At 68.7% G+C, this 11038-nt stretch overlaps 1 protein-coding gene across 1 annotated transcript in view; it reads right to left on the reverse strand.

Annotated features, from left to right (window-relative positions):
* LOC119564782 (venom factor-like) overlaps positions 1-10260 on the reverse strand; it is a 39366-nt gene extending 29106 nt beyond the window's left edge. Inside the window, exons 1-15 of the mRNA XM_043533214.1 lie at positions 10187-10260; positions 9486-9690; positions 8039-8198; positions 7830-7900; positions 6280-6368; positions 5679-5761; positions 5429-5516; positions 5031-5133; positions 4118-4235; positions 3340-3455; positions 2713-2850; positions 2108-2308; positions 1183-1380; positions 840-1004; positions 444-573 (exon numbers count right to left, since the gene is read on the reverse strand). Of these exons, the coding sequence (XP_043389149.1) occupies positions 444-573; positions 840-1004; positions 1183-1380; positions 2108-2308; positions 2713-2850; positions 3340-3455; positions 4118-4235; positions 5031-5133; positions 5429-5516; positions 5679-5761; positions 6280-6368; positions 7830-7900; positions 8039-8198; positions 9486-9690; positions 10187-10260 (1939 nt within the window). The remainder of the gene's footprint in view (positions 1-443; positions 574-839; positions 1005-1182; positions 1381-2107; positions 2309-2712; positions 2851-3339; positions 3456-4117; positions 4236-5030; positions 5134-5428; positions 5517-5678; positions 5762-6279; positions 6369-7829; positions 7901-8038; positions 8199-9485; positions 9691-10186) is intronic.
* Between the last annotated feature and the right edge of the window lie 778 nt (positions 10261-11038).

An 11038-nucleotide genomic window follows, 5' to 3' on the forward strand; every position in this document is an offset into this window, starting at 1 on the left:
ATGGCTCCAGGTTTGCAAAGGGGGCAGTGGGGGGCTGGGACCAGTTCAGTCACAGGCCGTGTGGACGCTCCGGCCCTGGTTTGAACCAGGCTGCTGGGACCAGGGTGAAGCGAAAGCGAAATCGGAGCGTCGCCCCGGGGGGATGTACCCCTCTCCCGTGTGTGCGGACGAGGCGTCAGGCCGGGAAAGGGACGTACCCAGGCCAGGCTGCAGCCTGGAGGGGACAGGCCCCATGTCCCATTCCCTGAGCCGGCCAGGCCCCACCCTGCGGCCGGGCGGGAGCCGGCGCCCCCCCGAGGGGACAGGCCCTGTGGCCTGTTCCCTGCCCCGAGCTGTCCTGTCCCCGTGTCCATTCTATGCAGCATGTGCTGGCCGGGGCCCTGCCGGGGCCGCGAGCTGGGATCTCTGCCCCCCGTGGGAGGCCCTGTCCGTCCGTGCCTTACCTGTCCTTGCTGTGGTGGAGATCCCCAGGCTGGTGGCCACGTCCAGCCCCGCATCCGTGAACACCCCCATATGGTTCCTCCCGCTGCCCGCTGTACAGGCGATATCGTGTCCCTCCACCATGTCCCAGACCTGCCCGGGGGGGGGGCGGGGGGGGGACAGGACACAGAGAGACAGGTGACCCCTGCCACAACCCAGGAGTCCTGGCTCCCAGCCCCCTGCTCCAACCACTACACCCCACTCCCCTCCCAGAGCCAGGAGAGAACCCAGGAGTCCTGGCTCCCAGCCCCCTGCTCCAACCACTACACTCCCCTCCCAGAGCCAGGAGAGAACCCAGGAGTCCTAACTCCTAGGCTGCCCCCTCCCCCCGCCCCCCAATGGTCAGCGCCTTCTCTCACCTTCTTCTGCGTCAGTTTGTTTTTCTTGTTGAGCGTGACCAGGGCCTTGTCCACGGCCACCAGCCCCACCATGGCCTGGGGGTCCCCAGTCACCTCCAGCTTGAGTTCCCGCTGGGGCTTGAACTCCTTCTTCTTGTCATCCTTGCTCTGGGGGCCAACACGCAGCTGGGCGGGACGAGGAGACGGGGTGAGACGAGAACCTGGCCCCCGGCGCCCTCCCCACCCCAGGGCAGCGGGCCTGGGCTGCCCCCGACGTGGAGGGGGCAGGGAGCGGAACCGGGGGGCCAAGCAGGGAAAGGCCCGTCGGGCCGCAGCCCCCCCGCCCGGCGCCCCAGGGACTCACGGTGCCCATGCAGCCGTCCACCACGTCCACCCACACCGAGTCGGCCACCAGCTCCGCATGTCCCGGCAGGTAGTAAGAGGCCACGATGCGGAAGGAGGGCAGCAGCTGGGGCTCCACGTCCAGCGTCCAGGCCGTCACGATGGCGCCCGGGTTGCGGGGCTGGGTCCAGGCCCGGACAATCCTGCCCTTGCTCAGCAGCTGGGGGAGGGAGGGAGCCGGGTGAGGCGCCAGGGGCCCGGGCAGCCCCATGGGAGCAGGGCCTGGCTCTCGGCACTCGCCGGCCAGGGCTCTGAGGCTGCAGAGCCGAGGGCTGGGCAGCGCCCGGGCACCACCCAGGAGCCATTAATGTGGGCGCCCACGTCCACCACGCGAGAGCAGCCCCCTCTGCGGCGAGCTGTGCCAGGGCGGTGGGAGTGTGACAGCGCTGGGGGGGTATGGTGCAAGACGGACCTATGGGGGGGAGAGACGGATCAGGGGGCATGTGGGACAGACAGACCTGGAGGGGGGGCATGTGGGGACAGACAGACCCGGGGTGGGGGGACAGACCGCTCCATGGGGGGGCATGGGGGGCAGACAGACCTGGAGGGGAGTGTGGGGACAGACAGACCCGGAAGGGGGCATGTGGGGACAGACAGACCCCGGGGGGGACGGACAGACGGATCCATGGGGGGGCATGTGGGGCAGACAGACCCAGCAGGCCGAACGCCAGCCCAGGGCCGGCTCCTCAGACAGACGGTTGCGGCTCCCGACGCGCAGGGGCGCTCGCATTTCCCAGCTCCCGGGGCCTGCCCAGCCCCACTAGCCCCGGGGGTGCTGGGCCCCGGACGCTGCTGCTGAAGCCGGGGGGTGCCCAGCGCAGGCTGTGCGGGGGGCTGGCCACGTCCTTGACAGCGGATCCCAGGCTGGCCGCCGGCCTGGCGCTCACCAGGATGGTGAACTGCTTGGCCTCTGAGCTCTGGTGCTCCGTGTTGAGCGTGACGCTCAGCGGGGTCCCCACTTGAGCCGCCTCCGTCTCCACCCCGATGTGCAGGAGGTGCCCAGAGCTGTTCGGCGTCTCGTAGGCCTGGATGGTTTTCGTGGCCGTGGCCTGCTGCGCTGGGGGTGCCAGAGGGCCGCAGGTCTCCACCTGCAATGGGGAACCGAGCCCTGGGCATCCCGCACAAACGGCTCCCGGGTCCATCTCTCCCCCCGCACCCTGGGACCCGACGCAGCCCACGGGGTGCCCCTCTGCCACAGCCCCACTGCGCAAGAGCGGGGGAGTCGGAGGTGAGGATTAATCAGGGTGCATTGGAAAAACTCAGGGGAGGGGAGCCCAGGGCTGGAATATCAGGGGGCTCTGGGTGGGGATTGGGGGCACTGGCAGAGCTGGGGGGGGCAGGGCTGGGCTAGCAGGGGGCTGCGGGTCGGGAGTGAGGGGCACTGGCAGAGCTGGTGGGGGGCAGGGCTGGGCTAGCAGGGGGCTGTGGGTTGGGAGTGAGGGGACCAGTGGGGCTCTGCACTTGCTCCCAGACAGCCCAGAGCAGCAGGTACCTGGACCTCCAGGGTTTTAGTGCTGGGTTGGGTGTTGAGGACCATGGAGGCCAGGCCCTCCTTGGTCGTGCGCTTCTGTTCCCTGCTACAAACAAGGACGTCGGTGGCCGGCGACCCGTCCGGGTTGGTGACGTAAACCTGGTGCAGGGGAGCAGAGCGGCAGACGGTGACGTGGAGCCGCGCAGGGGGGATGAGATTTATCTTTCCCCGGCTCTAATGAGCCACGTGGCTGCTGCTTGAGCCACAGCCTCTCCCCCGCCCACCCCCTGTCCCAGGGCAAGCGTGGTGCTGCCCTGCCCGCAGAGGGGTCGTGCGAGGCCCAGGGGCGTAGCAAGGCTGGGGCAGAACACAGACCTGGCCTGGCAGCGAGGGGCAGAACGGGTCCAAGGGGCCTGGCTGTGCCAGAGACCCCCTGCATCATGACGTCTAATTCCCCGGGGCCGGGAATCTCATTGTTGCGGCCTGCAGGGCTCTGGGCGCCTTCCTCCACAGCAGTGGTGCTGTCGGAGCCGGGATACTGGGCTAGATGGGCCCAGGGCCGGGCCGGGCTGACGACGGCTCTGCTCCAAGCCCTCCCCGCCCCCGGCGATTCCGCACGGGGGGATCTGACGCTGGTGCGTCCCTTACCCTGAAATTAAAGGGCATCCCCGGCTTGAAGAACCCCGGTGTCCTGACGAACCGGATGCTGTAGGGGGTGCTGACGATCTTGACCTCCGAGTTCTCGGCCTGCATCATGTCACCGCCTGGGGGACGACATGGCGCGTCGGGAAAGGGGGAGCTGCTGCTGGGGTGGGGGGCAGTCACCCCGGCGGAGGGGCTTGGTTGGGGGAGAAGGGACACCCGGGGCCTGTCAGCTCTTCTCTACCCCAGGCTGGAGGCTGTGGTGCCTGGTGCCCCCGGCACAGGCCTGGTGCCCGCGAGCTCCCAGTGCTGGCGACGCTGGGCCGGGGAGGAGCCCAGAGCTGGCCCAGAACCCCAGGGCCTGAGCCGATGGCCACCTGTGCACCACGCTTGGCCTACGGGGGGCGCTACAGAGCAGGGCCCGAGGGGTGGGGGTTGAGGGGCAACCTGGCCTAGCAGGGGGCTGGTTAAGGGCCCCGAGGGCTTGCAAAATGGCCCCCACGTGATGCCAGCAGAGTGTGGGCTCCTGCCCTTGGATGAGGTCCTGTGGGGTTGCCGTCCAGGGTGGGTGGGGAAGGGTCCTGGGTTCAAGTGCCTCGGAGACCGAGCTGACACCCGCCGGGCCTTCGTCCCTCCAGCCACACACGCCGCCCTCTCATCCAGCCCCTCCTGGAAGGAGCTGGCTCCAGGCCCTGCCACGAGCACCCCGCAGCACCCTGGCACGGACGCAGCTGCCTGGGCGGATCCCGCGCGGCCCCCCCCGCCCCCCCGGCCCAGCGCTCACCGGAGGAGAAGACGGTGACGTTAACGAAGATGAAGGCGTTGAGCAGTTCCTCTGGATTGGCAAACTCTTCCCTGAGCACCTGCCCCGTCAGCGTCGCTTGGCCTTCGCCGCCATTTATCTGCAGGGAGAGTTACTATCTGGGCAGCGCCCGGCGCGACAGGGCCCTGATCTCGGCCGGGGTCTGGGCAATGCCTGGCACGACTGGCCCTGATCTCGGTCGGGGTCTGGGCAGCGCCCGGCACGACGGGGCCCTGGTCTCGGTTGGGGTCTGGGCAGCTCCCGGCACGATGGGGCCCTGATCTCGGCCGGGGTCTGGGCAGCTCCCGGCACGACGGGGCCCTGATCTCGGCCGGGGTCTGGCCAGCGCCCGGCGCGATGGGGCCCTGGTCTCGGTTGGGGTCTGGGCAGCTCCCGGCACGATGGGGCCCTGGTCTCGGCTGGAGCCTGGGCAGCTCCCAGCACGACTGGCCCTGATCTCGGTGGGGGTCTGGGCAATGCCTGGCACGACTGGCCCTGATCTCGGCCGGGGTCTGGGCAATGCCTGGCACGACTGGCCCTGATCTCGGCCGGGGTCTGGGCAATGCCTGGCACGATTGGCCCTGATCTCGGTCGGGGTCTGGGCAGCTCCCGGCACGACGGGGCCCTGGTCTCGGCTGGGGTCTGGGCAGCGCCCGGCACGACTGGCCCTGATCTCAGTGGGGGTCAGGGCAGCTCCCAGCGCGATGGGGCCCTGGTCTCGGTTGGGGTCTGGGCAGCCCCCGGCACGATGGGGCCCTGGTCTCGGCTGGAGCCTGGGCAGCTCCCGGCACGACTGGCCCTGATCTCGGTGGGGGTCTGGCCAGCTCCCGACACGACGGAGCCCTGATCTCAGGCAGGGCCTGTAGGTGCTGCCACAATCCATGTAATAACTCACCTCAACTCTCTGGAGGGACTTCTGGAGGCGGATTTTCTGAGTCTCTGTCTTGACCCCGAAGATCACCAGGGCGTAGCCGTCCACGGGCTCATTGAACACGTACCTGAGTCACCAGGAAAGAAGAGGGGAGCGTTTGGCCACTGGCGTCTTGCAGGGACGCCCCTGTGATTCCCCCTCAAAGTGCTGGGTAGCTGCCGGTCCCCCCCAGAAGTGGCTGCATGGCAGCGCTGACAGGGCCAAATTCTGCTCCCTGGCTAGGGTTGCCCTGGTGGAAGCGGCAGCAGAAGCTGGTGTTTTGGGCTCGAGAGGGCCACAGGCCCAGGAGATGGCGCCCTGCCCCACGGCCTGAGCTGCCCCCCGCGAGACGCCCCAGGCAGGGCTGAGGGGCCCCGGCTCACCTGGATTCGATGACGATGGTCAGGCTGTCGTCGCTGAGATAGAAGAACTTCTTGGTGGGTGTGAGCAGCACATCGAAGCTGGGCAGCTCTGGGGGGACAGGGGGGCCGGGGCTCAGACAGGCGGTGGGGGTGGGGGGAGGGAGCTGGTTGGCTTCCCCACGGGGCGGTGGGGGGCTCTGTGGGCCAGGCGGGCAGGGAGGGAGTGGCTGAGCCAGACGCCCCCTGCCCCCCCATTCCAGCCGGCACTCACCGTACTCCTTCACCTCGAACTCGGTGCTGTGCGGCTGCCAGGGGCTGCTCTGGAACCGCGTCACGATCCGCCAGGAGCCCAGGCTGGAGGGAAACAAAACCCAGCGTGGGGCACCAGGCAGCCCCCCTGCACCTTGACCCGCTGCCCGGAGGAGGGGGACTCCTGCCTGAGTCCGGCAGGGGCGTGAGCCACGACAGCCCCCTGCAGCAGCCTGCCCTGCAGGACATGCCCACGCTCAGTGAGCCCCCCTGCTGCCCGGGTGCCCATGGGGCTGTGCCACCCCACTGCCCAGGTGCCCATGGGGCTGTGCCCCCCACTGCCCGGGTGCCCATGGGGCTGTGCTCCCCCACTGCCCGGGTGCCCATGGGGCTGTGCCCCCCACTGCCCGGGTGCCCATGGGGCTGTGCCCCCCACTGCCCGGGTGCCCATGGGGCTCTGTCCCCCGGCTGCCTATGGGGCTGTGCCACCCCACTGCCCGGGTGCCCATGGGGCTGTGCTCCCCCACTGCCCGGATGCCCATGGGGCTGTGCCACCCCACTGCCCGGATGCCCATGGGGCTGTGCCCCCCAGGGGCTGTGTGGCCCGTGGCTCTGGTGCCCACCTGACGTGCTCAGGGATGTGGAAGGTGCCGGCGTACAGGCCCTTTTCCAGTTTCCGGGTGGTGCTGCTGACTGTGATGCCCTCGGGGCTCTGGGGTGGGAGGGGGAGTTCGGGTCAGTGAGGCCAGGCCGAGTCCCGGACCGGGGAGCAAGTGAGTACCTGGCAATGACCCCGGGGCAGCGCCAGGCTCTGGAGAGCCCGTTCAGAGGGTGGCTGGGCCATGCCGAGAGGGGCCGGGAGCCCGGCGCTCTCCGCCTCTAGGAGACACGGGAAACCAGCCCCGGGGACCCCGGCAAAGAGCCCGCTGGCTGTTGCTGGACAAGGTAGCCGGGTGAGGAGCCCACCTTGCCCGAGGAGGGTCCCTGGGGCAGTTAGGCCTGAGCCATTGGAAAGCACCTTTGTCCCTTGTTTGGCTCTGACCTGCCCCGCTGGCCGCGCCCTGCTGAGCGAACCCCCCGCCCCGCGTTGCTCCGTCTGGCCCAGCCCGCCGGGTAACAAGCTGCTGTTCCTGGCTCGGAGAAGGGCCGTGAGCACCAGGAGCGGGCTGGGTGCTGGGGGAGACGGGTCGGGGGACTCGGGACGGGGGATGCCCTGCGAACACTCCCCGGGGGGGGACCGGCACGCCTCTGGGCGTTTCTGTGTAACACCTCGGGGCGAGTGCCGTTGCAGGGCAGTGCCCCGGGGGGTGGCAATGTTAGCGGGGCTCCCACAGGCCGGTCTCTGCAGGGGACTTTGCCCTCCAGTGGGGATTTTCCCTTGTTATGTTGTAGGTGAGTCTGACTGCTTTGCATGGATGCTGTGAGTGACTTTTGCGGAGGCTGCTCCAGCTCCCTGCAGGGATGCTCTGGCCGCCCCCTCCTCCCCTGAGACCCCGGAGGGGGATGCGACCAGGTGACTCTGGCCCCAGAAGCGGACAAAGGCCGGAGGAGGAGCAACGGGCCGGGCAGGGGCCAGGCAGCTGGAAGCAAGTCAGTATCGCCTGGCTTGGGGCACAGGGGGAGGGCCAGAGCCCTGGTGGACTTGGCTGAAAGTCACGGATTCCTGTGCTGACGAGCTCTGCCCTACGCTGTGTTCCTGTCGACTAATAAACCTCCTGTTTTCCCGGCTGGCTGAGAGTCCCATCTGACTGCGGAGTTGGGGGGCAGGACCCTCTGGCTTCCCCAGGACCCCGCCTGGGCGGACTCGCTGTGGGAAGCACACGGAGGGGCAGAGGATGCTGAATGCTCTGAGGTCAGACCCAGGAAGGTGGAGCCGGGTGAGCTGTGTGTCCTGCAGACAGGCTGCTCACAGAAAGGAGGCTCCCCCAGAGTCCTGCCTGGCTTCGTAGGGAGCAGCTCCAGGGCATCGCCCGGGGACTCCATGACAATGACATAGCCTCCCCAGGCCCTCAGAAAGGGGTTGGCTAGATGGTGGGTGAGGGGGATACTGGACATTGGGGGCCTGGGGTGTTACTGTGCTCTGGCTGCACCATTCTGGTGGCAGTAGTGGGATCATTAGCCCCACCCCTTCTGATGGGTTACCCCCACCCCCTTCTGGGATTGGCTGTAATACCTGAATGACAATGATGCAGTTAGCCTCCAGGGGGTCCATCCGGTGGTTGACGGCGAAGACCCTGTAGTTCACTGGAGGGGTGAAGATATGGGAGACGCTGGGCTGGTTGGGTATCTAACCCGAGTGCTGAAGTCAGTGGCTGCACCCCCACACCCCACTCGCCTGCAGGCAGGAGCCCCCCCGGCCCCTCCCCCAGCAACATGCCTCACCATTCTGGCTGGGGGTGTAGATGGGTTTGTCGGTCTGGACAAAGGTGTAGCCGGTGTGTGGGGAGATCAGGATGTATTTCTCCAAGCGGACGTCTCCGAACATGGCCTGGACCACCACGTACTGCTTCTCGGTGCCCTTGGAGACATACTGCTCTGGGACCTGGAGGGCATGAATGATCCATGCCAGAGCCCCAGTGCAGCCCCGCTTCCACCCCCACACCTCCGGGGAGCATGCGGCACCCAGCCCCAGCCGGCTCTCGGCTCAGGGCACCTGGGTCCGTGCACTGTGAGGGACGGACCAGTGCGAGCACCCGGGGTCCCGTGTGCGCGAGGGCAGCTGGGGACACCCCCACCCCACCCACCCAGTACTCCCAGTAAGGAGCCCTCCTCCCGTCCGAGGCGCTCCAGGGCTTGGCCAACCACTCACTTCCCCCGCCTGCCAAGGGAGCCCCAGGGAGCGGGTCACCCAGCTCTGAGAGGTGGCCGCCTCTGGGGAGGACCAAGGCAGGTGTTTAACACCCGCGCAGCCGGGCAGAGGGGAGTGAGGTGGGGAAAGGGGGCCTGGACTCCAGCGTCAACACCCCGATTCTCATGGAAAGGGCAAGGGGGGGCCTTAGCAATGGGGGGGGCGGGATGGAGTTCCACGTTGTGAAGGAGTGGGGGGTATTAACCCGGGAATGTTGCGTGGGAGTTTTACTGGGACTGGCTGCATTGGTGCTGGCTGGTGGTGGGATATCGGGGAGGGGGGGGCTTCACTTGAGGGCCGATAGGTGATCACGTAACCTGAGCCCAGGAGGGGGCTGGGGCCGGGTGACACCTTCTGCCCCGGAAACCGGACAAAGGCTGGAGGAGGGGCCGGGGGGTGTGGCTGGGTGAGAGGCTGGAGGGGGTTTCAGTTTGGAGCTGGCTGGGGAGTGGGGGGGCAGAGGCGGGGGTGGTGAGAAGGCCCAGCACCGGGGTCTGGCCTCCCTGCCCCCCAAGAGGGACCTGACTGAGGGGTCCTGGTCTCCGTACCTCCAAGCTCTGTTTTGGGCTGCGTTCCCGTCGTCCAGTAAACCCTCTGTGTTACCGGCTGGCTGAGTCCCGGGGAATGGCAGGAAGTGGGGGGTGCAGGGCCCCGGCTCCCCCACACTCTGTGACACCCGTCTCCTAAAAACCCAGCAGCAACCCCCCAGGACCAACGCTGACCCTCAGGGGAGAGCCCCCTGGTGACCCCCCCACCCCACTCCCCGCAGCACTGTGCCCCCCACCGATCACCCCCGCCCCCCACTGATCCCCCCCACTCCCCGCAGCACAGCGCCCCCCACAATTCCCCCCCCGCCCCCCACCGATCCCACTCCCCGCAGCACAGCGCCCCCTAGTGCCATGCACCGCGGGGGCCTGCAGCAGGACGTGTTGTGGCTACAGGTGGTGCCCCCCCGCCCCCCCAGCCTCTCCGGTCGCCCACCTGCACCGTGGTCATGGCCAGGGAGTGGTTGGCTGTCCTCAGCCAGACGACTTTTTCTTGCAGCATCGTCGCCCTCTTCGGGAAGTCGAAGAGCCGGATCTGCACGCGGACGTCCTGCGAGAGGCTCCCCTCCCGGTCCTGGGCCTGGAGCACCACGTTCTCCTCGTTCCCCACACGCAGGACGTTGGGGGCCGCCAGGAAGTACCTGCCGGGGAGGGCACCAGGCTGGCACACAGGAGACCCGGCCCCGCCTGGCCCTGCCCGACCCTCTGTCGCGCCCTGGGAACCCTGGACCCCCGGCCACCGTGGCACGGGGCACGCGCTGAAGGGAAACTTGCTTCCCCGTGCCCCCAAGCACCCGGGAGCTGGTCCCCACCCCACCACCCGCTGCTGGGGGGCGCTGCCTGCTGGGGGGAAGTGGCCCTGGGGCGGGTTTGGGGGCGGCCAGGTACTCTGCTGGGGGGGGGGCACTGAACCCTTCCCCCCCCCGTTCTCCCAGGCTGGCTCGGGAGGGAGACCCCAGACACCAGCTGGGGTGGGGGGAGCTGGGCCCCCGCTCAGACCCCCCAGGACCAGCCCGTGGCTCTGGGCCCCGGGCAAGCAGCAGCTGGGCGGTAGGACCGGCGGCCTGGAGCCGCCCCCGTTCCGTGTCCTGCCTGCCCCAGCCCCGGCTGCCCCAGCCCCGGCCCCCCGGCACTCACATGGGCCCAGCCTGGCCCAGCCCTGGGCCCAGCAGCAGCAGCCCCCTGAGGAGGCACAGAGCCCGGGCGTCCATGCTGCGAGCCGGGGGGCCGGAGTGGGGGGCAGCGCTGGGCACGGCCTCTTTATCTGGCTGAGCCAAGAGGGCTGCCCTGGCGGGGGCAGCAAGTTAATGGCCAACCCAGGGGGACGGACTGTCAGGAAGGCCAGAGGTTTCCCGTAAGTGCCAGGCTGGGTCGGCCTCCCTGGGCCAGGGCCAGGCTGATTCTGAGACACCCTGGTGCCGCTTCCGGGTGGGGGGACGGAGCCGGGTGAGGGGTCCCCCGTGTCGGGGTGACTGCGGGGGGTAGGGGCTCTGCCCAGCACACGGCCTCTCTCTGCCCCTGGGCGTCCCCCCTCCTCTCTTCAGAACAAAGTCCCCTGCCGGGGAGGCATCCCCTTCGCTCTGCCCCTCCAGAGCTGGCAGCCTCTCCTCAGCCACAGCGGCCTGGCAAGCTCCCCATGCCACCTCCTCCCCCAGCTGTGCCCCCCAGGCAGAGGAAGCTCTGTCTGCTGGGCACGTCCTAGCTGAACGAGGCCCTGGCTCTCCGGGGGAGGCCGGCTGTGTCCCCAGCTCGTGAGAGCGGGTGCTCGCCTAATGCCCCAGTGCCCGGAGTCCCTGTCTCCGAGCACAGAGAAAGAGGGACCAAGGTCTGAGCCCTTGTGGCTGCAACGAGAAGCTGAACCCAGGGCCCAGCCAGGCGCCGACGCCACGGGGTGAAGCAGCTCAACCCGGGGTGGTTATTGGTAAAAAGCTCTTGGGTTTCCGGGGCTGGCGCCTGGCCTCTGAACTGCCTCCTCCCCCATCCAATCTG

This window comes from Chelonia mydas, chromosome 20 (genome assembly GCF_015237465.2).
Source record: "Chelonia mydas isolate rCheMyd1 chromosome 20, rCheMyd1.pri.v2, whole genome shotgun sequence".
NCBI classification, from domain to species: domain Eukaryota; kingdom Metazoa; phylum Chordata; order Testudines; family Cheloniidae; genus Chelonia; species Chelonia mydas.